At 44.3% G+C, this 27527-nt stretch overlaps 3 protein-coding genes across 6 annotated transcripts; all 3 read left to right on the top strand.

Moving 5' to 3' along the window:
• Positions 1 to 16897: 16897 nt before the first annotated feature.
• Positions 16898 to 18742, top strand: LOC123466536 (dolichyl pyrophosphate Man9GlcNAc2 alpha-1,3-glucosyltransferase-like). 2 transcript variants are annotated; one of them, XM_045177024.1, is made up of 3 exons: positions 16898 to 17119; positions 17182 to 17371; positions 17431 to 18742. In XM_045177024.1, exons 2-3 carry the CDS (start codon positions 17205 to 17207, stop codon positions 18608 to 18610), a joined length of 1347 nt encoding a protein of 448 aa, XP_045032959.1. In that variant the 5' UTR covers positions 16898 to 17119; positions 17182 to 17204; the 3' UTR covers positions 18611 to 18742. The 2 variants fall into 2 exon arrangements, with proteins under 2 accessions (XP_045032959.1, XP_045032958.1); XM_045177023.1 differs by having other exon boundaries at positions 17179 to 17371.
• Positions 18743 to 18844: 102 nt separating this feature from the next.
• On the top strand, positions 18845 to 20544 carry LOC116927455 (mevalonate kinase). Its single transcript, XM_032934489.2, has 5 exons — positions 18845 to 18939; positions 19010 to 19520; positions 19590 to 20014; positions 20080 to 20115; positions 20181 to 20544. Exons 2-5 carry the CDS (start codon positions 19085 to 19087, stop codon positions 20415 to 20417), a joined length of 1134 nt encoding a protein of 377 aa, XP_032790380.2. The 5' UTR covers positions 18845 to 18939; positions 19010 to 19084; the 3' UTR covers positions 20418 to 20544.
• A 137-nt stretch (positions 20545 to 20681) lies between these two features.
• LOC116927452 (leucine-rich repeat and calponin homology domain-containing protein 1) lies at positions 20682 to 27027 on the top strand. Of its 3 annotated transcripts, none has more exons than XM_045177022.1 (9): positions 20682 to 21272; positions 21452 to 21596; positions 21653 to 21885; positions 21970 to 22106; positions 22164 to 22520; positions 22583 to 22659; positions 22728 to 23514; positions 23580 to 23795; positions 26291 to 27027. In XM_045177022.1, exons 1-9 carry the CDS (start codon positions 21101 to 21103, stop codon positions 26414 to 26416), a joined length of 2250 nt encoding a protein of 749 aa, XP_045032957.1. In that variant the 5' UTR covers positions 20682 to 21100; the 3' UTR covers positions 26417 to 27027. The 3 variants fall into 3 exon arrangements, with proteins under 3 accessions (XP_045032957.1, XP_045032956.1, XP_032790378.2); XM_045177021.1 differs by lacking the exon at positions 26291 to 27027 and adding an exon at positions 24449 to 25969; XM_032934487.2 differs by lacking the exon at positions 26291 to 27027 and adding an exon at positions 24446 to 25969.
• Positions 27028 to 27527: the final 500 nt, after the last annotated feature.

Raw genomic sequence — 27527 nt, 5'->3', positions numbered from 1 at the left:
TTGGACCAACACTAACTGCGCTATCCAAAACGGAGCTTGTATCGCAAGGTAACGCAATCTGTTTCCAAATGACAATTTTTACATTTCAAATGTCTTATATTCCGGTTTGCAGGAGGCGAGCCACAGCCTTATCCGTTCGTTGCTGTACAGGACGCTGTGCCTTCAGATATCACTGGAACATCTACATCCTATGGTACTTATATTTCTTATCGTATCTTACCATTCCCTTGATGAACTTTCATATCCACAGTGCATTCTGCATCCACGAACATTGCAGGGAAAGAACGTGCCAGTCCCCGGGACCCTGCCGCATTTTCCCAGGTACCAAATATTACAGCCTCTCTGACGCTGATTCATGGACGTTTTCACGTCGCACCTCACATACACATTTTTGCATTTTTATGTAAATGTATACATACATATTAATTAAGAAATTTAACTCATTTCCAAATTTACAGCAAGTACATCTGGACCACCGACACGACGACAGCCAGCTCAATCTTACGATGAATCAATTACCTCACCTGCACAAGGTAATGCTTACAAAATAGCCTTGTATTTAACTTTATTTAGTATTATTACACGTGTTTGACTCGCTCGATGGCTTCCACATTTACAGATAGCATGTTTGGACCACCAAGCATCCACAGCCGGCTCAAACGTCCAGAGGATCACTCACCTCACCTACATCGGGTAAGGCTTCCAAAATAACTTTGTGTTTAACTGTATTAATACCTAACCGACTTCATTCGTAAATACAAATCATGGGATTCGATTTGATAATAACATTTTTTATTCTTCTTGATTTGCAGGCGGATGCGTGTAGCCATTAACATCGAGAGGCGCGTCACTTGCCGATATTCACGAAACCCCCATCCAGCAGCTTAAGCAGTTCGAACGCGATCCTGTCACCGCCCTCATCTCCTTGGCCATCAACTCTGGTCACAACCGCTTCCAGACTGCTTCTCGCCTCTACAGCAATAGCAACACGCTGGACTTAGAGGACCCCGACACCCTACAGATCCTCCAAACGATTGCAGAAGAGATGGAAGCTGGATTTACGGATGACGGCCAAAATCCGCGCGCTCGGATCGTGGAAACATTCCAACACGCCGTCGATCTGAAAGCTCAACTATTCGGCAGCGCCAGTTGTGGTATCTGAACCTTGCAGATAGGTACGGAGGAGTCGGCCCTCTACCACGACGTGAACCTCCTGCAACTCCCCAAACTCCAGCTTAGCCCTGACGAGGTCGGACGACTCACTTCCGTCCCTGTCGACTTCCGGCCCACCATCAGCCACTTTCGCTCTACGACCGGTGCGTATTTCCATCTACACCCTGAATTCGTGACCGCTGCTAGGGATGAGACAGGCAGCGTAACGAGCGAGACGGCCAAGCTCTGCGCCGGCTGCTGGTACCACTTGGGCAATCGGCAGCCAACCATCCCGCCGCTCTCCATCGCAGCCGGCATCGACTTCAGGGGTGCCCAGCCGCATCGGACGGCCTCCACTTCACATGGCCGAGCAGTACGTCATCGCTCGAGCCCGGCTTTATGCTTCAGTCATCAAGCTGACCGGGGCCACCAGCGCGCAAAGGCATTCCGCCAGGCAGGGCTACGTCATCGCCTTCCCACAGCCAGAATCCGCGGAACTCGTCGCGGAACAGGCTCGAGCTACAGGTGATATCGGGGAAGGGATCTACCCCCGTTCCGATGGCTTGCCCGCTTTCATCAGCATCGCCTTCATCGGTGTCAAGGCGCAGTGGGATGCTCTGGTGCCCGACAGACGTCGTCTTCTCATGGCTCCGGGCGCTGAAACACTTGAACCACTTATACGCCAACATCACCATCGACGACACGCCCGAAATGGAAGCGAGCCTGGAACACGCGGACGACCTGATCCAGCACGCCCGGATCGTTTCGGATGACGTCGGAATCGCCGTAGACCGGTTGGCCATCGCCGAACGAGAGCAGCCAATCGCTCCCATGCACGGACAAGAGCCAGAAGAGGACATGAAGCTACCACAGAACGCTCAGCTGCCGTCCGTCTTCCTCGGCAAATCGGCCCACCCCACGAGAGACCGAGGTGGTCCCGCCGTTCAGGTGCTCCAGAGCCTCCGCGACACCCTTTCCAGCGGTCCGGTTCCAGACGAAAGGAGCGACAGCAACGGCGGTGGCGTTGGAGGTAACGTAATCATCTGCTTATTGTTTTTAATACTGTAATTCTCATCTGCTTATTGTTTTTCATACTGCACTTCTCTTCCGCTTTCCTTTCAGCACGCTCTAATTTTTGCTTGACTTTTCAAACAGAAGTCGGATCAGTTGTTGACCCAGAAACGCAATCCGACGTAGCAGAAGCGGAGGCGAGTGCAGAGAGTCACGAGACCGCTCGCATAGACATTCCAGATGTCCGAGGTCACCGGCCCATGTGTGAGTTCGAAGGCAACGACCGGCTCCTGTACTCCGCCTTCCCCTTTCTGTTCCTCCTGGGTTCCGGACTGAGGAAGCCTGGCTCCGTACCACAATGCGACTGCCGCCACATGCTCTTGCAGTTTACCTGCAACTTCGCGACCTGGCACCGGTTCCTTTTCTGCCTCTTCGACCAGCTGCAGCGGCACGCTGCCACACGAGCGGTAACCGCCCGATTCAAGAATAACCCGGAATCGCTGGAGAAGCTCCAGGCTTGGGCGGCCGACCCCGCCTTCCTTTAAGACCTAGCCAGGGTGGCCCGGAACCCACAATCCAAGTCGGCCAGAGCCCTGGTCGCCAGAGTAACGCCCCACATCAAGACCTCCAGCAGCACCGTCCCGTACAGCACGTCACAGAGAAAAGTTTCCATGCATTATCTCTACGCCCTGGCTCAGCACTTCGGGATGCCGAGCATCTTTTTAACGTACGCTCCCGACTTTGCCAGTGGCGTCCTCAACCTGCGCCTGTCTCTTCCTTCAATCAACAACGTCAAGCTTCCGGCTTCAGACGACGGCATCCTGGAGGCCCTCCGGCAGCAGCTGGACGTCCATCAGAACATCCGTCTCTCCCAGGGTAAGTTCCAACGCTCTCGCTTGCTACCCTATTTTAAATAGAAATTACTTAACATATCAATTCTTCCCATTTTCCTCCCCTCATTATACAGCCTGCCTCAATGAGAGGCTCGTCTCCAACCCCGTGGCCATGGCCGAATTCTTCCGTCTTCTTACCAACAGCATCTTCACCATCTTGGTGGGGCTGAAGCCGGAGTGGCTGGCCAGGTACACTCCAGAACTGCCATCCAGGAAGCCGGGCCTTTTTGGAGTGCCCCTTGCCTCGTTCGGCGTCGTGGAGGAGCAGGCAAGAGGAACGCCTCACTGCCACGCCATCGTATGGGGAGGTTTACCGCCCAGCCTCTTGCAGTCCGCGGCAGGCGCACCACGACTCCTAAACGTCATAGCCGGCCTCCTGGACAGGATGGTGACGACCGAGCTAGAACCAGAGACGATCGCCCAGCACCTGCTCAGCCAGTTCACCGGGAACCAACTCGTACTCGTCGAGACGTACATCGCCCATTGCCCTGTCAACGAGCCCCGGGAGTTCACCGAAGACGTTCAACGCGCGGCCTCCTTCGCCAACCTCCACTCACACACCGCAACCTGCCATAAAGAAACCCAAGAGAAGATCTGCTGCCAGCTCGGCCGGCCCGGACCGGACGCAATGAAGACCCACGTCGTCCAGCTGCTACCATACAGGGATCCTCAGACCGGCAAGGTCCTTTTCGAGATCTTGTACGAACCGAAGCCTCCGTGCATCGACTCCCTGCCCTGCCGGAACTTTGCGCGCACACCCGTAGCCCAGAGGGATACCAACCTCCACTTCTGGGAGCTCCAGTGGTGTATCCGGCCCGTGGACGACGAGAGTCTCAAACAGGTAAGCCGGCGTTTCCCATTTCTCAGCACTGCATCGTTTTACATGTCTATTAAATAAGATTAACACTTCTCACACATGGCACTTAATCCTGCTGCTCTCCTCTAACCTGCTCGCCTCCCCCCTCAGATGCTGAACCCTGACCTGCTGGAGCAGGTGAGCGCGCTCACGGACGAGCAGCGCGACAGATTCCTGAAGGCTTTGGCAACCCGCAACGGCATGGTGTTCGAGTTCAACCTCGTCATGACGGCGCTCCTGAGCTGCAATTCCAAGGTGAGTATCTTGGGGATTGACGCACAGGCGAAAGCCATCATGTGCTACTTCCTTCAAAAACATCACCAAGCCACATTGCGAACTCAGCCACACCCTTGCCCTCATCCAAAACGCACGGAGGACCGACGAGAACTTCCCTTCAACGGAAAAGGATACAGGGCTCGGAGCGCAGGACGGCCATGCACTTCTTGACTCGCGTCGTCAACCAGCTAACCAGCGCAGTGGAGGTTTCTGCCCCGGTCGCCTCCCTCGCTCTTCTCTGCATGCCATCATAAATCTGCAGCCACGGGTTCCACCTGCTCTTCGTCCACGCCGCCCTCGTCTTGAAGAAGGGACGCCACCAGGAGTCGCTAGACGCCTTCAATGACCTTCAAGTGTAAGTGAAATAAGGGTAAATTTAACCCTCCCTCGGATGCAGCTAGGTTTCGCCGGGGAAAAAATGGCCGTAGTAGATAGTGCCCGCCTTCACATTCTAATAACATGCCTCCACCCTCTCTCTCTCTCTCTAACCTTCTTCTAGTGGCGGACTCTCTTCCGACGACGAGTCCCACCCACCACCGGCTAGAAACAGCGTGGAACAGGACGAAGATCCAGAGGAGCTCCTCGAAGATGACCAAGGCTCGGAGCCACCGTATGTCGTGGAAACCAGCCGGAACGCCGAGCCGGCGGAGGACGACGACGCCCGAGTTACGGCAACCATCTACTCCAGTGGCAAGGAGAAGAAGACCGTCAGGCAGGCAGAGCATTATGCTTACCGCGGGGAAGCGCTCCTACACTACTCGCCTTACGAGTACGCCGCCACGATACTCATCGTGGGAAAACCCTTCGAAAAAAATAAGCAACGTCCTCCACCAGGTAGCGGCGGCCACGTCTTGGCCTCCTCCGCGGTTCATGACGACAGCGACCTGGACGAAGAGGACGCACTCGCTGCCTACCGGACTCGGATCAATGCAAGGGAAAGCGCCCAACGCAACCTTCCCTTTCCATCCCGCGCACCCGCTCTACGACAGCCCCCACCAGCAGATCCGGTCCAAGTTCAGAGTACCGGTTCTCATCCGCGGGCTGCCCAAACTGCCTCCGCCCAAACCGACCCTTACCACCCATGAATGGAAGAGAGCCGCTCGCGCCTTCGCCCAGTACATGCTGCTGGTCTTCCGGCCCTGGCTGGATGAGGCCGGGACGCTACCGGGGCCACTGACATGGACGGCGCTTTGCGACTTCATGCGCGATCTCCAATTCGGCCGGCTGCAGAAAAACGGTAGAAGGTCGTGCCCTACTCCGCTGGACAATGCGCGCAGACGCTGGATCGAGAATTTGGCCCAAGGTAGGCCCAGTTTTGACATTCCTTTCACTTCCTTCTTCTTTCCAAGTCAGCCGTCCCTGCGTGACCGTCTTGCTCTACCGACACAACCCCGAGGCCGGCTTTAGGTACACCGTCCAATGACTTACCGTCATCTACCTCTCCATACTCTTCTTTGCAGGTTTGCGATTCTCCGCGGAGCAAAGGATCGCCAACCAGCTCCACCGGAATAGGAAGGCTACCAAGTGGGCTAATCCGGACGACCACTCCGGGAACATGATGCCTACCCGGAACCCCACTAAGCAGCCTGAAGAGGACACCAGGATCGAAGACGAGGCCCAACACCTCATCGACATGGCGCGGGTGGAAGCCGCCCTAGACGACCCGGAAAGCCTGGCCAACTTCAAGCAGCGTCAGTACAACAAGGATACGGAAAGTTTGCTGCGCCAGGTTTTGGCGGGTCTGGCTCGTCGCCAGGGGCCCCAACGAGCCAGTCCTCTACAGGCTACATCCATGATCAACGCGGAACGACCGGAGACCGCTCCGACAACCGGGAGCGTTGTCAAGGCACTTCAGGCTGACGTGACGGACTCCGGCTCATCCAGAGAGGACGACGACATCGTCCTCCTCGGACCGGAGCGGCAACAGCAGCCAGTAGGCGACCCTATCCAACAGGACGCACCACTCAACAGCCAGCAGGTGGCTGTCATGAGTCTGTGCACCCTCTTCTTCCAGGAGAAAGTGCAGCACGGCAGCGGAGCCGGTTCACGATTGCAACCCCTCCGCCTCCTCGTCCACGGCGGCCCTGGAACAGGTAAATTCTTCTTCACAAAGCGGATCCAGGAGCGCGCCGAGGACATGGGGCTGCAAGTTTCCTGCATGGCGCTCACACATCGCGGCAAGCATCATGCTTCAAGGCACCACTTGCCACCACCGGCTAGCAATCCCGTGCGGCACCACCCGCCGCCGGCCACCTCCCCTCCAACGGGAGAAGCTACTTCAGCTCCAGTGCAAGCTTCAGAAGGAGTGCCTCGCCATGGTCATCATCGACGAGGTCTCCTTCGTCACCCCGGAGATGCTGGACATCATCGCTGGGAGGCTCGACGAAATCATGGGCTTGGATTCCATCGACCAAGCGCCTGGCGACGCTTCAGCTCCTACTACTAAACCGCTGGCTATTGTCCTGATGGAAAGACTTCTTCCAACTACCGCCCGTGCCCCCGACACCCTCTTCACGACCCTCATCAACCAGTTTGTTCGGGAGAAGGACATCAACAAGGCCACCTCCCATTTCAGAGGTGACTCCCAGACGAGACAGCGTGGAGCCCACTTCTTCAGCACCTTTCCGGAAAATCGAGCTTACCCAGGTAAGCAATGCCCCTCTTCTCTTTTTTGCTTCCATACAATTTTACGAACTTAAGCAACACATAAAACCACTTCACCAATGCAGCAAATGAGAGCAGCGGAGGACGCCCGGCACATCGCCATGCTGGAACAGATGAGGACACCCACTCTAGGGATCCCACGCATCCAGTTGAGCGACATCACCCACCTGAAAACCCTCTCCCACGCGGACTTCCTCGCGGATCCGGAATGGACCACCACACCCATCGTCGTCACCAGCAACAGCGAGCGGCAGCACATCAACCGGCTCCAATCCGCAAAAGGGGTGGCATGGAAAGGGGTTCTACGCATCATTTGACGTCTCGAGATCGGCGGAGAGCTCGCCGTTCACCTACCTCCGCGAGTCAATGAACGCATAACCGTGCATAACGCATAACCGAGTTCCCTCAATTCACCGGAAGCTTCGTTCAGGGCGCTCCAGAGTATCTGACAAGCAACATCAATCCAGGTGAAAAACTCCAAACGATTTCTTTTCTTATTTTCGTACGCTATTAGCTGCATACTGAATGATCTCCTTCCGTTCCTTGCTGCCACATCAACGCACCCGTTACCAAATGAAATGGAATCCGGCTAATATTAACTAAACATTGTTTTGGTCCCACGCAGCGAGGGGGCTTTCCAACGGGACTGCCGTCCTCTTCGAAAGCATCGAGCTGGATCCTCGCGAAGACGCCAACCGGGTCTGCAACGATATTGCCACTGCAGGAGAAGAAACCGACGTCGCCCTAACCTACCCGCCGCTCAACATTAACGTCGCCGTGCCCGGTGCGAACTTCGCCGACTTCTTCGAGAAGACCCTGGAGCCCGGACGCGTCGTCATCCCCGTACCTATGGTCAGCAAGTGGGAGCCGGTGGATATCAAGCTGCCGGGCCGCCGTCAAGCTGACACCTTCCACTACCGGCCGCACGGCGTGGAGCAGCGCTTCGACGTCACGGTGCACAAGATCCAAGGACAGACCTGCAACAAAGTCATCCTACAGCTCAAGAAGCGCTCCTTCATTCCGCACCTGACGTTCAGCATGCTCTACGTTGCGCTTTCCAGAGTGCGGACCAGCGGAAATATCCGCCTCATGCCACCCCACCCGACTGGACCCGGCCTAGGCTACCTTCAGACCCTAAAACCCACCGAGGACTTGCTCACCTGGCTCAAAGGATTCGGTTTTAACGATGGCACTGGCAGCGCATGGAATATCGCTCGCGCCAAAGAAGCATACACCCGAAAGCAGCTCTCCCCAGCAACCAGAGACCCCAAACGTAAGTGCATCTTTTTACTTCATGTTATTATCTTAATCTACGATGCATTCTTCCAACATTACGGCAGCTAAAATCGCAGATGCAACCACCACCGAGTCACCTCCCGCGAAACCGGCTTCCATGCCCCGAAGAACGCCAAACAAGTGAAAACTAACGTCAGGTAACGTACTCAAATGCAGCCTGTACAGTACCGCATGAATCCCGCTTCAAAGCTGTTCATTTCTCTGCTCAACGTATGTTTACTTTAAAGAACGCCATCCTTTGTACAATAGATGAACCCACTGCTAGACCTCTTAGCACTCCTTAGTGCGCCATCACCGATTGCGGACGATCCTCGGATAAGTAGAAACAGCGTCAATCAACCAGCACGCTACAAAAGATAAGCTCACCCTTCGTCCTGACAACTATCATAATCCCTTACCTTAACATTCACAATTCCAGCATACAATCTCCATTTCCCATATACTTGGCATAACCATTCATTTTCCATCTTCGTATTTGTACCTCTCGCCCATTGCTTTACCCCCTAGCAAATAACAAAGTGTAACACTAACTTACTACTTCCCAGACAACCTATTCTCTCAGTTTCTCCAACTTTCCTACCTAAATACGCATCCATTTCTTCTTCCCTCATTTATATAGTGTCTTTCGTTTTTAATACACCATCTTTCGTATACCTTATTAGTATTTCCTTCACCGTTTGTACCACCTTCTTCTGATATCTCGAAGCGCACTTAATACACACTTTTCCCCCTGCAAATAATACGCCTTTATGTACCACCGTCCATTACAAGAGGTACTAGCTCTCGCCTCAGCCTACGGACCAAGAAAGGGGTCTAGGCAGGGGCACAAGGGCAGTTCCCAGTGGCGCTCAACTATGAACAAAGCAATTATGTCCCCAAGATACACTGCCAATGGGGAAAACCATAAACGCGCAGACTTCACAACAAAAAATCGAAACGAATGGAAAGGTGAATGATGGGCTAATGTACAAAGCAGAATACAAAACACTACAAATACGGATGCAAAACAGATTATACTGTCACGTACTTCGCTCCTCAAATAACGCAAGGTATAAAACTTCAATGCAATCAACAGGGAAAACTTACCAATGCATTGCACTCTCCAAACAACTTGACCAACAGGATTTTTCACATATTTACACGAAGGTATTGTGCTATGCACGTCTTGTCCCTGAGTGTAAATATTGAAATACTTTAGTATTTTAATATTACCGAAGGTATTACCGGATTTATGCCGAAAAATTTACAATACGCTACAAAAAAATGCATACATGAGGGAAAAAAAAGGAGGAAAGATAAGGGGGGGGGGCAAGGGGGAGGGACGAGGAGGGAAAGGAGCTGCAGCCAGACCAAAACCGGGTTCCGGAGAAATTCGGCGGAAAAAAGGCGGCAAAATTCCTAAGAACCGTTTATAAAATTCCAGGAAACGGGCCTTTTTCCGCTGAAAATTTAGCGCACTGTCGCCATGTTTGATCGCGAATAACTTTTGTACGTGAACTCGGATCGTCCTATGAATGGGAAAATGACATATGAAGCCGGGCAGGAGCAGCTGGACCATGAAATCCGCAAAAAAATTAAACGAAAAACGAACCACCACTTCAAGAGAAATCTGGATGCTCAACGGTGGGTGGTCGGAACAGATTTTCGAAATTCGGGAATCGAGGGAACGAAATTTATCGACTTGAATCGGGCTCTTCGGGAATTTAAGGAAGGATGGCAGAATTTTTTGAAACAGATGAGACTGTAGCCGAAGAAAATGCAACATCTTTGGCCCAAATGAAAATGAAATCGGGTCAGCGGCTGAATTGATATGGAATTAAAAGCGGGAAAAAATCGGCCGAGCTGGGTCCATGGAGACCAGCTCGCTGCATCTCGGCTAGGCATTCTCGGAAATCGGTTTCCGAGAAAAACGTTCGACCCAAAGTTTGAAATGCCCGCAGATCAACTATCTGAGATAGCATGGAAACGGGAATAACACGACGACGATCTCGTGAATTTTCTCTATTTATTGGTATTTTTCAGGTGGTAATCGGACACAAATTTACCGACAAATAAAAAGGGATTTCCCGAGGATAGCAGGTAGCCGCTCGGCGATATGAAACCCGTCAAGTCCCTAGAGGAGAACCTTCTTGGATGCAACATATTAGTCAACATGTTGGCGCCTTTTTGGAAACTTCACTCATTTACCAGTGTTACTAGATGCAGCTACACTCTACAAAAACCGAATATTCTCTTTTCAACACTTTCTTACTTATACCCTACTATGTGGCTATGTGTCATTTTCTGATTTTTTCCTGTAAGAAAAATAGTTATACATGTGGCAACTAGGGGCGCGGGTATGCACCATTCTTTGTGAGATTTCGCGCATTTAGAAACAAGGCTACCTAAATTTGCATGATTTTCAAGTAGAAAAACAATGCACCCCTAGTTGCCGCATGTGTCGATAATGTTTTTTGCATTGATGAATCGATTGATTGCAATCCAATTGATTGCAAACCCCAATTGAATTCGGGGAGAAGAATTTTCCACCCTGAGCCACGCCTCGATGGCCCGAAATGAGAAACCCGATTTGCAAAAAAGTGCCACGATTGGCTCGAGGCCGATCCTTAAATGAAACAATTGAAAATCTTCTTGGGTGTTGAAAAGGAGGTCCGTAGAATATAATTTTCGCACATTCATTGCACTTCCAAGGTGACTAGCCGACGGACATCCCTGGAACTACCCATTGAGTACATAGATATCTAACGGATGTTCGGCCATGATTCGGACATCCGACGGCAGAAATGTGCTGTATGGGATTAAACTTTCAGAAAGTTTAATCTCCAGCCAATAGAAATAGTCGAGGGGTGTGTTTTGTTTCTATATTTTTAATAGAGTAGTACCACCTAAAAACTGGCTAACATTTGTTATTTTTATTGCTGGTCTGAATTTGTCTGAGTAGTTTTTAATCGAGAGCTGGCTTTTTTAATCTTTTATTAATAAAAATGTCAGGAAAAACTAATGGCAAAACTAAAATTCTGAATTCAATCCACAAAGGTTCTGTTAACAAACCAACTAAATTCTCTCCTAGAAAGAGCAATGTAAACCGTCCGTCAAAATCAAGTGGTCCTAGTTATTCAGTCAAGAAAAGGTTACTTTAAATTTGATTTACTTCATATTAACAAAAACTTATCTTTATTGTGTGTTATTCTAGGGTTTCAACATATTCATGGAATGAAGAAACAATTCAATTACTCATCCAGAATGTTTCACAGTACCCAGTGCTATTTGACATTACTCGTGCTGATTACAAAGATGTTAGTGTGCATGCCTGTGCAAATGATTCTATTGCCAAAGGATTGCCTAATAATTGTTGTATGTATTACAACTCTTACCTATATTTTAGAATACCTAGCATATTTCACTTTTTAAAAAATGTCGTACTTGCAGCTGGTTCTGATGTCAAGTCAAAATGGGACTATTTGAGAAAACTTTGGTTGCACGAGAGAAGAGAACTTAATAAAGAAGATCCATCTGGTACTGGTTCAAAATTAACCAATCAAAAACCTCTTTAATAACTACCGCCTTCTTTTGTCATTAAAAAAATTTAGTTCTTGGGTTAAGTGTAAGTTGTAAAATTAAGAACTGGGCTTAATTTCTTAAGAAATTAACAAATTAAGAAACTAAGAACTTAAGAAAAAAACCTAGTGTAAGTGAGGCTTTGCGCGTCTAACTAGGCCGCGAACTCACTACGAACGCGCTTCTTAACTAACGATCCCTTAACAAATCCTTCCCGAAGGGTGACAAGCATAACTTGTCCTACCGGCTGGCATGGCAGCCGTAGGATTCGTGGTGCTCTCGTGGTCAACACAAACTTCAACTGTTCACGGACTATGTTCCGATCTCGCTGTCGTCTAAATCGGACCTTCTAGCGGGAAAAATCGGATCTATGTCCGATTTTTCCGCAAGATGCCATTTTATATTCTTTCACTAGACGGCTCTAGTGATCGGACGTACATCCGTTCTCCAAAAATTTCGAATTCAAAATCAATGGGCATTATTGAACGGGCATTGATCCGTTCACGGAAACGCCAATTCGTCAACAACCGGTCCGTGGCGGGCGTTCCAATTTTGTGTGATTGTCATTATTTACGTTTATTGTTTTTGTTTTTTTCTTCTGATTTGGTTTTAAAGTTAGTTGTATTTGTGTTTTTTTTTATAAATCTGTATATATGTTTAAAAGAATAAACTTTTTTAGTGAAAAAAAAATTGCTGTATCCTGTATTTCATTTCTTTTAGAACCACGAAACACATTTTACATTAGAACAGAAGTAAGAATATATTATTATTTGATAGGTAATATTAATGAATTTCTTACCATTTAACAAATTTTATTTAGGATTAGTGAAATGCATAAAATTTTTACAGTCTTACTCAGCCAAAGCTTTAAATTTGCATTCAGTGTGTTGGCTGCGTTTTCCATCCACGTTGGGAAGTACACTTTTTTATTAAGAAGGTAATCTATTGTGGCATTGTAAAAAAATTAACACAATTATCAAACAGGTAACTTATTTCACAAAATTTTAATGTTATAGCCTTGACATCACTCTTTTATTTTCCCTTTTCCAGGTATCGGAATCCCACTAGGTTGACCGGGGCAACAACAAACAATTGAATAGTCAATTAGAAAGCAACCTTTTAAACCTAGCATCAATAACTAAGAATAAACCATTAAAGCTAATTAGGTATTTTTCAATGTAAAAATGTAATTAAATAATGAAATAATCAAAACAATTTGTTCGTGTCACTCTTCACTCATTGTATTTGCTTTATGTTGTTTATGAATAAAACACTTGATGCTTACTCTTTAAAACACATTGAGTTTTTATTTAAAATGTATTTGTGTTTACATACATTGTTGGTAATTTAAAACGTTGGAATAATAATAATGAGAAGTTAGAATTCAAATTTGAATATTTATTCAAAATTAAAATCAGGTTTATTTTTTTATTGGTCTTATAGTTTTTCATTTACATGTTAAAAACCATAAATGAAGTTGGTGCGCTAACAGAACTGTTTTGGTTGATTTTTTATACGGCTAGTTTAAAGAGAAAACCAATGACTAAATCGAAATCAGAGTTCAATTTCGATTATGCCTTTTGATTTTTGGAGAATTTCAAGAGATGTCATTTTTGGCCGATTTTGACAAAAGTGGAAAGGCTTAAACCCTTCCCACTTTTTCATTTTTGGCAAAATTTCAAATTTGGCTTAAAATACATGATTTAGATTCAGAATTGAATGAAAATCACGGAAATCAGGTTTATTTTTCTATTGGTCTTATAGTTTTTCATTTACATGTTAAAAACCATAAATGAAGTTGGTGCGCTAACAGAACTGTTTTCGTTAATTTTTTTAACGGCTAGTCTAAAGAGAAAAACAATGACTAAATCAAAATCAGCGTTCAATTTCGATTTTACCGTCTGATTTTTGGAGAATTTCAAGAGATGTCGTTTTTGGCCCATTTTGACAAAAGTGGGAAGGCGGGATGAAGGCGTTGATGATCAGCGCACGCCTCATAGGACATGTATACGGAGCAGTGTATCGTATTTGAAAAAAAACGAGTATTTTAAAAATACAAATACTATATTTTAAAATACTCGTCCTTCAAAATACATTTTTTCTCCCAAAACCTCAAATCCCAAATAAAATAAAATACAAATACAAATACAAATACAAAATACTTTTTTCCTTTATGGAGCAGTTGGACATCCTACGTTGCGCATTCTCCGCAAATGCGAAAATCAAATTTGTGTCCAATCTGTGGTACGCTGTCTACAGCGTCTTATGGGAAAACCAACCATTTCACTTTTAAAATATTGTTTTCTTCTCTATAACTATGTTTTACCTCACTGTTGTACCTAACAGTGGACAAATGGATAGATCTAATCAATAGCTATCCATTCTTGTAATTTTTTTCAAATATAGAGCTTATGGTTTACCGATTATAATTCATTCAGTTCACGATCCGTCAAACCACACCGACAAAAATATCCAATCGGTTTACCACTCGGTTAGGTATTTTTTAAGTAAAAATTTTACGGAAGTGGATAGCCCCCATCATCGGCTATCCATTTCTGTAAAATTTGTTTATAGAGTTGGCTAACGTCCGAAGTTGCCAGTTCGATTAATTGTGAAAAAAAAATTGGACACAAACTAGTAACAGTTTTTGCATGGCGGCTTACGGAGTTTCGCCCGTTGTAGTTTTAGTTTTAATTTTTTCCATTGAAATTATCTTTCTTTCTATTCATAATTGGATCACGAAATTCCTTCGTTATCAGGTAATCTTGTAATTTTTATTTGACCTCGATATAGACTGTACTTTATTTATTATTAATTTTTTTGTAGATGTGTTTACTTTCTGTAGCAGACAAAAATGGATGTTGTAGAGGAAACTGGCGGGCTGATAAGGGAGCCCGCCAGTTTTTGTCTGCTACAGAAAGTAAACACGTCTACAAAAAAATTAATAATAAATAAAGTACAGTCTATATCGAGGTCAAATAAAAATTACAAGATTACCTGATAACGAAGGAATTTCGTGATCCAATTATGAATGGAAAGAAAGATAATTTCAATGGAAAAAATTAAAACTAAAACTACAACGGGCGAAACTCCGTAAGCCGCCATGCAAAAACTGTTACTAGTTTGTGTCCAATTTTTTTTTCACAATTAATCGAACTGGCAACTTCGGACGTTAGCCAACTCTATTTAGACCTAATATGGTTACCTATAACGCTATTTTAATTTTGTGTACTGGGATAGAGGGATTACCCGAGACACGTTAAACCGCACCGACCTACCTACCTGAAAAATAGCTGATCGGTCATTACTCGGGTAGGTGCTTATCAAGCGGTTTTCTTTCGTTTAAAATACCCACTTTAAAAGATATGGCCCAGCCTTAACTTAAAATGGGTGAGCAAGTGAAGGAAAATAAATAAAACTATGATGTATTGCAAAAAACAAGTCAATTAGGGTACACAGTAATGATATCGGGTTTTGAAACCGGTTTCACTACCCGAATGGCCATGAGTGGAAATTCACAATTATTATAGTAATTTTAATGAAATTATACCATTAATTAATTAAGTAATATTCTAATAAATAAAAACAAAATTATAAGGTTAAAAGGCATTGTATTACGGAAAGGAAACAGAAAGAAAAATAAACAATAATCATAAATAATAACAAACACAAAACAAAAAAATAACGGCTCGGGGGTTTTGTGTTTTTGCCTGACAGGGTTCAGGTCCCTGAACGAGATGGAGTTGCAACTGAATGCGAAAGGCAAGTTGCGCTAGTAAAGCGAATTGAGCTGCCTATCTCTTGCTGCAAATTGTGGCCAGGGACCTGAACCCTATCAGGAGTTGTCGTCATGTTTTGCCTGACAGCGTTCAGGTCCCTGAACGAGATGGAGTTGAGTTACTTTCGATTCATACACTGTTGCCAATTTACAAACTTCAAATCTTTGAAAAAAAAGTATTTTGTATTTGTATTTGTATTTTATTCACTTTCAGCGTAAACTACCAATACAAATACAAATACTTTAAATAAGAAACAGCCCAAATACAAATACCGAATAAAATACGTATTTTAAGTATTTTATTTTAAAATAATTTTATTTTAATACCCAAATACGATACACTGATACGGAGTCTGTTTTGCCGGAAGAGCAAACGGTTTTCGAGATATTATGGCGAATTGGCGAATTGGCGACCATGCCGTACCCTATCGGAAACTTCCTGAACGGAGTGAGGGCCCGTAGTAGACGACCATGATCGAAACAATGGAGCTCACACGACCTGTGAAAAAAACCTGTCCGTTGCCGGGTGACGCACAAAGCTTCGCCTTGAAAAATAACTTCGCGGCCTGATTTTTCCCTATCTTCATGACCGACGTGCCATCTCTCTGAAAAAAATTCTCCAGAAATTTCGAGTCGCTCTTAGATTGCTCCGCATTCCTTTATTGTTGAGCCGATAATTGACAGGACCCCTTCGTTAATCTCCGCGTTATCTCCTCTACAACACGACGTCAAGTTTTGCGACGCAGCATCTAAAATAAGAAAACGTATAAAGGATACGTACGAGACCCTGCAATCGACTCGAGTTGGCTGACTAAACTGCTCCACACTCCTTCGTCGTTCAGCCGATAAAAACGGGGACTCGACCGGGAGCTGCTGCGTTATTTCCTCTACAAATGGAGACCAATTTCAGCGGCACAGCATCTAAAAAAAAAAAACGAACGAAAGATTAGTGCGGACACCCCTGAAATCGCCGCGCCGTCAGCGCAATCTCTGGGGTAAAGTCTCAGAAAAAGTGTCGGTCGATCCAACGGTCGTTGTAGAAGGGTAGGGTTGCCTGTATCAGGGGGTTGGGAAATGCGAGTTTTGATAGAATCCCTATCGGGAAATTATATCGTGGTTAAACCAGTAATGAACGCACGCCACTAAAGTATTCTAAACTCAATTTTCCAGAAAAAATTTCGAAGCTGGCAGAGACGATCAATTCCAATGTATTTTGATTTTGACTTAGAGCAGTTTGAAGACATCTTGAGCTGTTCAAAACAACGAGTTAAAGTTGTTCAAAAACAAATTTAAATTTAAATAAAAACGAAAAAGAACCCTTCAGGTACCTTGCAAACGCACGTAGCTGACAATTTTCGAATATTGATATTTATCGATGAATTACTATTCAGTAAATATGATAATTTATCGTCAACCTGTGAGTCGTTTACACGTTTAGTTTCATTTCTAACTGACAGATGGTACCAATTTTTTAACCACAGACCTGTTGAGTTGTGGAAGAAAGGGAAAAGGCTTTGACAAGTTAGGGCGGCGTCAGTTTCACAGCGGAAGTTGTCTACAATCGTGTATCCAATGGCAACTTTTACAGAGAACTTGCGAACAAAACTACAGTCCACGTTGAACGCCGTGCATTGCGTAAGGTTTTTTTTTTTTTTTTTCGTTGTGTTATTTATTTTTAGTGATTTTCGCCATAGTAGTCATAGCGTAGTAAGGATTCACTATGGAGGTCCCTTACAAGTTAGAAGTCATTGCTTTGACTACAATCATCATTAAACTGGGTGTCTCAGTTTTCCCATATTCTGGCAAAAATCAACCTCCAAAATTTGGAGATTATGAAGCTCAAAGACATTGGATGGAAATTACGGTTAACTTACCCCTACAGGACTGGTAGGTTTGATGTCGAGATAGGTTGGCTGATATTATTCATAGGATATCCATCTCATCAGGTATAGAAATACAACAGACAATGATTTATTGTACTGGGGACTGGATTACCCTCCTCTCACAGCATATCACAGCTACCTAACTGGATTGGTGGCTAAGAAAATCAACCAAGACTATGTTAAACTCCATGTGTCCCGGGGATTTGAAAACTTTGACCACCAATATTTCATGAGGATGTCCGTCCTTGTGTCTGATTGTATTTTCTTTGTCAGTGCACTTTATTTTTACATTAGAAGCTTGAAGATGAGTAATAAGTACAAATGGGTTTTCTTTGCTTTGTCATCACACCCTGGACTTACCCTTATAGATTATGGTCATTTTCAGTACAATTGTGTTTCGTTGGGGTTGACCTTGTGGGCAATCATTTTTGTTTCTCAGGGAAAGAATGTGTTAGCAGCAATTGCCTTTTCAGCTGCCTTAAACTTTAAGCAGATGGAGTTGTATCATGCAATACCTATCTTCTTCTATTTGCTGGCTTCCTGTCAACCTAAAGGTTCCTCACTTCCCTCCCAACTAAAGAATTTGGTCCAGATTGGCGCTGCCACAGTGGCCACCTTTGCAATCATTTGGTATCCATTTCTTCAAATTCATGATGGGGTTTTCCAGCAAGTCATCGTCAGAATCTTTCCTTTTCAGCGTGGAATCTTTGAAGACTATGTCGCCAATTTTTGGTGCACACTAAATGTTGTGATCAAAATCAAACGACTTTTAAACCCAACCTCAATCGCCAGCTATTCTTTGATTCTGACTGCCCTCTTTAGCTTTCCTTGTGGAATTCATCTCTATTTCAAAAACACTTTTCGTAATTTACACCTCTGCCTGATCAATGTATCCCTGGCCTTCTTTCTTTTCTCCTATCACGTTCATGAAAAGTCAATCCTTTTGGTAACATTGCCCGTTTCTATAGCCAGTCCGTACTTTCCGCTGACGGCCTTTTGGTTCCTCTCCATTTCTCATTTCTCCATGTTGCCTCTGTACGCCAAAGATGATCTAGTAATTCCTGCCATGGCTGTTCTCGCGTTATACTGTTTGTTGGCTCACAGCAGTCTTAAGCTTGAAACGCCCCGTTCCATCACGTTGAAATGTCTTGTTGGAGTTTCCGTTACTGGAAGTGCCGTTTTAGCGCTACTGTTCCTCACTTGTCCCAATCCAGCAGCATATCCTTTTTTTGGACATTGCTGATTTCATTTTGGAGTTTTGCACATTTTTCTGTTTTCTTTGCATATTTTCTTTGGTTACAATTTGGGGTCGGTGCTAAGTCGTTGAAATTTAAATTGCAGTGATGGAAAGTGGGAATACATGAGGACACACAAACATGGCCTTTTGTGTAGTAAATATGAAGTTTGTCTTTATTTGTGTGTACTTCAGGTTTTTCTTTCTTTTCAATTCTTTATTTTTCTTTTTTTTTTTTCATAGGAGGTAGAAGACCTGTCAGACGGCTGCGGGGCAAAGATTTCAGTCATTGTTGTATCAGAGCAGTTTGAAGGCAAACCTCTTCTCCAGCGCCACAGGTGAAATAGTTTTTTGTTGTGTTGGAGTGTTACTCCATAAGAAGAAGAGTGCTATCGTTTTTCGTCACAGGTTGGTGAATTCTATTCTTGAAGAAGAATTGAAATCGATTCACGCTTTCAGCCAGAAAACGTTGACTCCGGAACAATGGGAGAAACTCAAGAGCCAACCGTCAGGAAGTTCGTAGTTAGGACACCTGGGAAACTCATCCTTACCGGTGAACATGCCGTTGTCTATGGCAAATTGGCTTTAGCTGCGAGCGTTGACCTGACTACTGAAATGTATTTGACATTACACACTGATCGTCACGGTTCATCGTCTTTTGTTGTCTATCTTGAAGATTTGAAATTCGATTGCTCTTTACCTCTAGCGGACTTGCAGACTTCCAATGCTGGAAATGCCCCTAATCTGGATTTAGAATTGCTTGACAAATTAAAATCGCTAATAGCCACTAGAGTCCCTGCTGATACTAACCATACTGTTCAAATGTCTTTGTTGGCCCTGTGTTTCTTGTATTGTTCCATTGTCGGCAATTCAGACGCAAGTTTCGAAATACGGGTGAAATCAACCATACCCATTGGAGGTACAGTTTGGAGCCGAATAATTTTTCAAATTTATAATCATTAAAACAGTTGCTTTGAAAAACCTACAGCTGGCTTAGGCAGTTCGGCCGCTTTTTCCGTTGGCTCCTCAGCAGTTTTTCATCTTCTTCATTATCTACTGTCAAGTCAGGGTGTTTTCGTCCCTGATTTGGATGTAATCAATAGTTGGGCTTTTCAATGTGAGAAAATGTTCCATGCTACGCCATCAGGCATCGATAATGCAGTTTGCACGTATGGAGGCGCCGTAAAATACAAAAAGGCCGTCATAGGCTCCATTTCCATTCCGGAAGCGCGTATCTTACTCGTGAACACAGGAGTGGGTCGTCAGACTAAGCTATTGGTGGAAGCTGTTCGTCAAAAACGAAATGATTTCACTGCCATCATGGACCCGATTCTAGATTCAATCGACCAGATTAGCTGCAAAATGGCTGAAATCGTTCAACTGCCACCAGATTCTAGTTTCTCTGCTATTCAGGTATGCTCAATTGAAGTTTTGAAAGTTATCGCTCGCGGTTCAACTGAAGTTTGACATCAATTCAGGAATTATTGTCGACGAATCATTGGCTATTGGCTTCGGTGAGATTTGACACGCTAATCAAACACCTTGTAGTTCATGTGACTTAAATTCCAAATTTTTACAGATGGGCGTTTCACATCCATCTTTAGATGAAATTCATCGACTGGCACGAGCTCACGGTCAAGCTGGCAAACTTACTGGAGCCGGTGGAGGGGGTCTGGCTTATGTCTGGCTCAATCCTAATTGCTCCGATGATCAAGTGAATGCCTTGCAGCATCAACTCACGTTGGGCAACTTTACTTGCTGGCCTACTCGTTTAGGAGTCAAAGGGGTACACATTGAAGAGTTAAATGACGATTAAGAGTTAAGTCAGATTAGATTAAAGGAATACCAACCTTCAGATACCATAGATTACGTTTTTTAATATCTATATAGCAGCTTGTATATTTGTCAGAAATCGCAGGAATACACATAGGTCCAGAGAACAACCGAATCTTCAAGGATGGAAAATGATCTAGCCTTTTACATCTAGTCGTATAATTTTGAATACGCACAAGGCCAACCTAAATCACAGGCTTGTGGAATTAATGCATGTTTCATCAGTGGGAAGGTCAAAAAGGAGAGATAGAAATAAAAATCCAAAATGGGTGCGTTAAATTAGGTACAGTACCACCAACAGACTTTACCCGTCTTGCCTTGCCCTCCGATTTTTCTTGGCTCGTTCCTGGCTGAAGTCTAAAAGGGTTAATATTTTGTCCGTGCGATGGCGCTTATGTCTCAGAAATAGTTATCCTTGGGCATTTTGGAATGCGCCAAGGAAAAAAGATCAAACTGAAAATTAAAAAGAGAAAACAGTTGTGGTACGCTACCGACCTTCAAGTTACAACCGACCCCCTTGTGTCTGCATTTCCCGTAGATGACAATCAGTAGACCATAAGGCTTGACGAGTTTCGACTTCCGACTTACTCGGACAAAACAGTTGCAGTGAATGACGGATGTTACTGCAGACATTACACGGATAATGGGCAATGGCCGGTGCTTGACATGGCCGGAGCTATTGGTTCAACCGTCGGGCCTCAGAGCCCATTGAATCGTAATCTTGAACGGCTTTTAGAAGAAGCTCAAATAAGTGGTGAATTGCGTGTTAGTTGTCGTCGCCTAAGAGAATTCCCCAAAGTGGCTAGCAAGTACAACCTCCATGACACTGTTTATACTGGTAAAGAGAGCATTTTTTTGTGATCAACCTTTTTGACATTGTTCTTTGGCATAGAGCCAACACTTGTTTTTTTCTTTTTTCTTTTACTGCTTTACTATATTGACTTCATCTATGTTGTGTGCCAAAAGTTCAATTCTGAATGCAAGGTTTGTAAGCTGATTTACATTGTTTGATTACAGATTTGTCGAAAAATAAATTATCAGAACTGCCCAGTGAAATAACACGATTTACAGCTTTAGAGAAGCTAAATCTGTATCACAATGTAATCCGATTCATTCCAGATACTGTAACGTTCCTTCAATGTCTTACATATTTAGACATCAGGTAGTTGATTGGAAACTATGCTATAGAAAAAATATATTAATCTCCTTGTTGTTTAGTCGCAATCAGCTTAGTGTACTACCACCATATCTTTGCAAGTTACCCTTGCAAGTTTTGCTGGTTAGTCATAATAGGTTGGTGAGTTTACCAGAAGAAATCAATCAGTTGTCCAAGCTGATCGAGCTAGATGCATCATGCAACCAGCTCAGTCACCTTCCCGTTCAGTTGGGGGACCTCCAACACTTGGAAGCCCTCAATCTGAGGAAAAACTTTCTGGTTGAACTTCCAAGAGGTACATCTCTCATCCTTTTAGAATCACATGAAAAATTTTGGTCTTCACTCTTACTCTAATTCTTGCATTCACGCATTTGAGCAGAATTGATGTTTCTCCAGTTGGTAACACTTGACATCAGCGTCAACAGGATCTCAGCCTTACCTGTGGAACTACGCTATATGGTGTCTTTGGTTGACCTATGTGTTGAACACAATCCTTTGGCTTCGCCTCCCGCACATGTATGTATTATCGTATATCTACAACCTGACAGTTATTTACTAATCATTATATTGTAGCTATGCACTCGAGGACGAATTCACATTTTCAAGTATCTTGAAATCGAAGCCATTAAAGAAGACAGAAAGCGAGACATTCTGGAGGGTGGTGATTGTCGCAGATTGCCTAGGAAGCCCTCTACTTTGCCGGATTCTCGCTTTTCAGCCAACGATCCTCGCCGCAAGAGATACACTATCGACAACAGTAATGGCTTCGGAAACTGTAATAACAGTAGTAGCAAACAGCCCGTAGTTGTAGATGGACTCGATATGCGCTGGCCGCAGCAGAGCAATCAGCAAAATGATGTTAACCTGCCTACCACGGAAACAGCTCCATCGTTTACTCCCGCTTCGCTCAATCATAACCACCCAGTGAAGGTATTTTTATTTAGATTTATTGGTCGTGCGTACGTTATTTGAAATTATTCATCCCTCTTTAGACTGAAGATGAAGACGATGACGAACAAGGCAACGAAGAAAGACGCAGAGCTGCCCGAAAAATATTGGAACACCAAATGTACTTTGAAACTTTTAAATAATTCTATTTAAACTTACTTACACATTATTCTTGCGTGATCTATTTAGGGCATCGCAAGATGACCAGAGACTACCCAATCACGGTCAGACCTATCGAGAATACAAAGAGTCTTTACGGCAGCAGCGGAGCAATGTCTACAAGGTGCGGGAAAATAGCCACACTCCTAGTCCTGACACCCCTCCGTTGTCCGGTAACCATACAGTGGATTATGGCCGGCAGTTGTTACTTCAAATGCCGCAACAACAACCACAGCAACGACCAGAAGGATTTACGCCTTACAAATCATGGGAAAGCAATCCCAACCAAACACCTGCTTCCGATTCTTCTACTCAACCTCATCCATCATCATTCGCTTTGACGGGCGATTTCAGTCGCCCGTTGAGTTTGAACCTCAGTCACGAAGAAAGCAGCAAAATAAACGTCAAAGCCGTACAGAAAGAAGCTGTCCTTTCGTACGTCAAGGCCAAAACTAGTCCGTCGTCAGTAGCTCAGCCACCGCCCTTCCGCTCACCAACAACAGAGTTGCTCAGCCCTACATTGCCCTATCGTTCGCCGCCTGTCGTTCCCAGTTCTACGGTCGAGTCGAACAATGTAACACCTCCCTACCGCCAACCGCCGCCTGAACCAATAAACGGAAGTCGCAAGATTGCCACCGTCAAAGCCGGACCATCAATTCTTAGTCGGCAAAATTCGCTAACAAATTCCACTAATGGCAATCAGACTCCGCCGCCGTCCAATCCCTCTTCTCATACAGCTGCCACCGCCAGCTTTACTGTCCGCCGAGAGATGGAGAGACAACGAGAGGAGATGGAACAAATTCAACATTTGCGCCAAGTAATTATTTGTTTATTTCTTGTTTCGACTATTTGCATTTCTAATACTGTCGTTGATTAAACTAGTGCATCGAAATGCGGCTCAAAGTGACCTTACCTGACGACCTGTCGTCTGCTCTGCAAGATGGAGTCGTTTTATGCCATCTGGCTAACCACGTCCGACCGCGGTCTGTGGCTAGCATCCACGTCCCGTCTCCGGCCGTGCCGAAACTAACAGTAGCAAAATGCCGACGGAATGTGGAGAACTTTATCGAAGCTTGCCGTAGAATTGGTGTTTCTGAGGTGAGTCGAAACATTTCCACTATATAAAAGTGCGCACAAATCCTTTCGCCCTTCTCGCTCCGACCCCGTTTTTGCTTTTTTTTTTTTTTTTTTTATACTTAAAAAAAATTAAATCTCTTGTTTATTTTTTTTTTAATTCGACATTATCTATTACGGCGGGAAGGGGATGGGATGATGAACTTGGTGAATGGTCGATGTTGCGCATTTTCTTTTTTTTTTTTTTATTATTATTATTATTTTGTTTTGTTATTGTCTTGCTATTTTTCTGGCCAGCTTGTCTCTCGTTTCGGGGTTTTCGTTGATTTTTTCTTTTAAAAAACTGTCTTTCGTAAACCATTCTTATGTTTCATACTCAAATTTCTTTCATTTTTACCCACGACCAAACGGAGCATGTCTTTCTTGATAATTTATTTCTGCACAAGCATGCTAGATTCATGACTAAACAAAGGATATTTAATATTACAAATAATCCAGAAAGTGGTTCTTAAAAAAATTCGTTATTTTAATCCACTGTTCCGATTTACTTTTATTTTTTATTTTTTCTCTCTCCACCATCCTCCTCATCTCTTTTTCTCTTTCACTTATTTCACCTTTTTTTCTTTCTCTTTCTCTTCGTACTGTGGCTTTGGGTTATCCTTTTTACTACGAAGCAGACCTCATTGTGCGCCTGGGAGGACGTGACGACGGCACCAAACACTAGACGGCTGCTCGAAACCGTGCGGGTCTTGCTTGATCCCGCCACCTTGGAAAAAGTTCCATCGGATGCTTGTATTCACTTCATTGCGGCACCTTCTAATCCGCCTACCCCTCCTCCAACTCCAACTCTAACTCTCACCCCCACCGAGTCATCCCCAACCCCATTCGTACTGATCGATCCGGCTGATCAGACGGTAGATGTGAATGAAAATGACCAAAACGTGAAACGTAGTTCCCTTAAAACGAAACGGGTCACTTTTGTTCCGGACATTGTCGTGGAACACGTTGAACCCGAGGAGTCTGTCGTTCAGGCGCCTTCCGATAGTAGTTGTTCCCCTAGCGCGATGGACACCGACCACAAAGACTTGGTTAGAGTGTCGTTGACTGAGTTATGGCTTTCACATTCCGCGTTGTTGCTCGTACTTTTGGCAGCCATCGTTTTCTACCATTGGCTTCCGGCCGACCAGTAAAGAATTGTTTATCGTAATTTTCTTTTTCCCATCCCTCCATTGACCTAGTCGGTTGTAGTACATACACAGAACATTTGAATGAGCAAAAATAACTTTTAAGTTTTGGGAAACAACAACGAACATTCCCGTGACCTTATAGATTCAGTTTTCACCTAAAATGAAATCTGCTTAATCGCATGGGTGCCTCGATATTTCCGCAAAAAAAAACAAAAGTGATACAGATCATTGCGTAATTTGTCTTGTAACTTATTGTATCGTTTTCTGTCTTGTTCCTATCGCATTTTCTTGTCCGGCTTCTCTTTCGGGATTCGTTCGAATTTCAACATTAGCCAACCTTCTCTTTCGTGATGAAAATAATGGCTATTAACGAGACTCCAGTTTCAAGCTACCTAAATTGCTTTTTTTTTTCTTTCAGTCTCTAGTGTTTTGTTCCTCTGTGTTCTCATGCATAGCTAATAGTGATTGTCGAACTGAGTTTCCAAGCAACAATCGAGCAGCCCATCTAGAATTTAGTTTACGATCAATGATCAATCCCAGAAAGGCGGTTCGTTTAATTTGTGTATGTAGTATAGAGGCCAGTCGCCATGTCGTAGTAACTCTTGAATTGATTACCTTCTCCGGCAGCAAATTATTTCAATACCCCCCTTTTTTTTTTGGTTTTGTTTGTGCGAAAGTAGCCGGAAGTGACTTTACGGAGAGGGCTAGTGATAATGAATATTGAAAATACCCTTCATCAGTAGCAGTATTTTAGTGCAGTGATTATGTGTCGGTGCCTGTTCAGACGCTTGCCTAAAGAGCTTTTTTTTTTTTTCCTTATTCCAAGGAATGCATAATATTTTGAGCTAACCAAGAGATGTAAGCAAATCAGCAATTTTAAGAAGAACAATAATATTCAACGGTTGAATAGCTTGTGTTTGTCGGCTCATTTTTCGTTTGCATTGTAGTTTTTTTTCTGACTTTTGGTTGCATAATATACGATTAGCCAAGCTGGCTAGGGAAAAAACAAAACAAACTAATAACAGTAACAGTTTATCGGAGTAAACGTAGAAATAAGAGTTTCGTAGAAACCCAATCTTAAATCTACCATACGCTCCCCGGGATCACAACTATATTTGTGTTTTGTTTTTAACATTTATTTTTCTTTCTTTCTTTTTGTTTTTCTTCTTTTTTTTTTTTTTGTTGTTTGTTCGTTTTTGTTTATGTTTTTTTTTTTCTTTTCTATTACCCGATTTATTTTAATTCTCTATCTTTCCTCACCCTACGCCACCGTCTTTTTTTCTTTTTCCCCCACACTTTTTTCCGGATTTTCTGCAACCCTTTCGTATACAGGATCGACTATGCACATCTGCCGATGTTCTGGAGAGGAGAAGTGTGGTTCGTGTTGCTACTACTGTCGCCACGCTAATGGCATTCCACCGTGGACGACCTGTTGCCGCTCACTACACTGGCGTTTAAGCTCTTTTTAAAAATCCTAGGTGCTACTTGCTATCGCAGGGCAAATGAGGAAACAAAGAAACTGTGAACCGTTGGTTGTATTTGATTTCCAGAAAACGACTCGTTTGCGAATACTTAAAAGGCTATTTTGGTCTCCCTGTTTCATTTTATCTGACCTCCCAATCCACCAATGATATTCCCTGTCGCGATCATTCTTGTACAGTCTGATGTCATTATCCCTTGTTTAACTTTGAAGCTCTAAACAGCGTGTGTACTTTCATTTTATCTTGATATTTCGAAACACTTGCGTGTGCCAAAGACTTTGCGCTTTGATGGACATCTATCTGACTAGACCGATGGCACTCATCGCGTTGCAATTTTCCGACATTTCTTCTTTCACCGTCTATCTTATTCCATTCACACATTTTTCGTGAATTTTTTAAGTGAATATAATATGCATGTGGACATCATTGTTATTGAACGATGATTTGTGTCTTAAGTAATCTAATAGAGGTAACGCAGTTGCCATTCATAGCGTCATTTTTGTGCATTTCCTTGACAGTGTGTAACTAAGTCCTTCCTGAATCGCGCGAATAATGATCCAGTCCATTTTCGGTCTGTTCATCTTCCCATTTGATTTGCATTGCGCAATCGATCCAGATTTTTACTCGTAAGCCATGTAGCAATTTAAAAAAATCACCTCACACTTGTGACGAACAGAAATGCATAAATGGTGCAGTTCTAGAGCGCACAAAGCAAAGTCCGAATTCCTTGAAATTGATTGGTTCATTTCATTTCACCATTTTCAGTCTTGAAAATATCGTGACTAGCTAAAAAGTATTTGCCATTAGCGCTGGGAGTATTCATGAATAAGCAATCATTGGTGCAGTGCTGGTCTTAAATTCTTGTCTAGTAACAAAAAGTTCCGCAACTGCGACAAACTTACATAATTGACCGTTCGTGCACAATGAATTAGGCTACGTCGTCTGCTAAACGACCAAGGCAATTCACGGGCGCAAGTAAAGAAGTCGTAGATAGTATCGATGTTCGATACCATTGAACACATTGTTTAACACTCCATTTCTCCCCTTGGATACACGTTGTGAAATTAGAATGATTTGACGTTTTCGGT

The sequence above is a fragment of the Daphnia magna genome, linkage group LG7 (assembly GCF_020631705.1).
Source record: "Daphnia magna isolate NIES linkage group LG7, ASM2063170v1.1, whole genome shotgun sequence".
NCBI lineage: Eukaryota > Metazoa > Arthropoda > Branchiopoda > Diplostraca > Daphniidae > Daphnia > Daphnia magna.
This window is presented reverse-complemented; position numbering and strand designations above follow the sequence as displayed.

Coding starts and splice junctions, on each gene's coding strand:
- LOC116927452 (XM_032934487.2), top strand. CDS start 21,101: ATGGCCGGAGCTATTGGTTCAACCGTCGGGCCTCAGAGCCCATTGAAT. Junction 21,886..21,969: donor TCTGGTTGAACTTCCAAGAG/GTACATCTCTCA, acceptor GCATTTGAGCAG/AATTGATGTTTCTCCAGTTG. Junction 22,521..22,582: donor ATCATAACCACCCAGTGAAG/GTATTTTTATTT, acceptor ATCCCTCTTTAG/ACTGAAGATGAAGACGATGA.
- LOC116927455 (XM_032934489.2), top strand. CDS start 19,085: ATGGGAGAAACTCAAGAGCCAACCGTCAGGAAGTTCGTAGTTAGGACA. Junction 19,521..19,589: donor ATCAACCATACCCATTGGAG/GTACAGTTTGGA, acceptor AAAAACCTACAG/CTGGCTTAGGCAGTTCGGCC. Junction 20,015..20,079: donor CTAGTTTCTCTGCTATTCAG/GTATGCTCAATT, acceptor ACATCAATTCAG/GAATTATTGTCGACGAATCA.
- LOC123466536 (XM_045177024.1), top strand. CDS start 17,205: ATGGAGGTCCCTTACAAGTTAGAAGTCATTGCTTTGACTACAATCATC. Junction 17,372..17,430: donor AACTTACCCCTACAGGACTG/GTAGGTTTGATG, acceptor CCATCTCATCAG/GTATAGAAATACAACAGACA.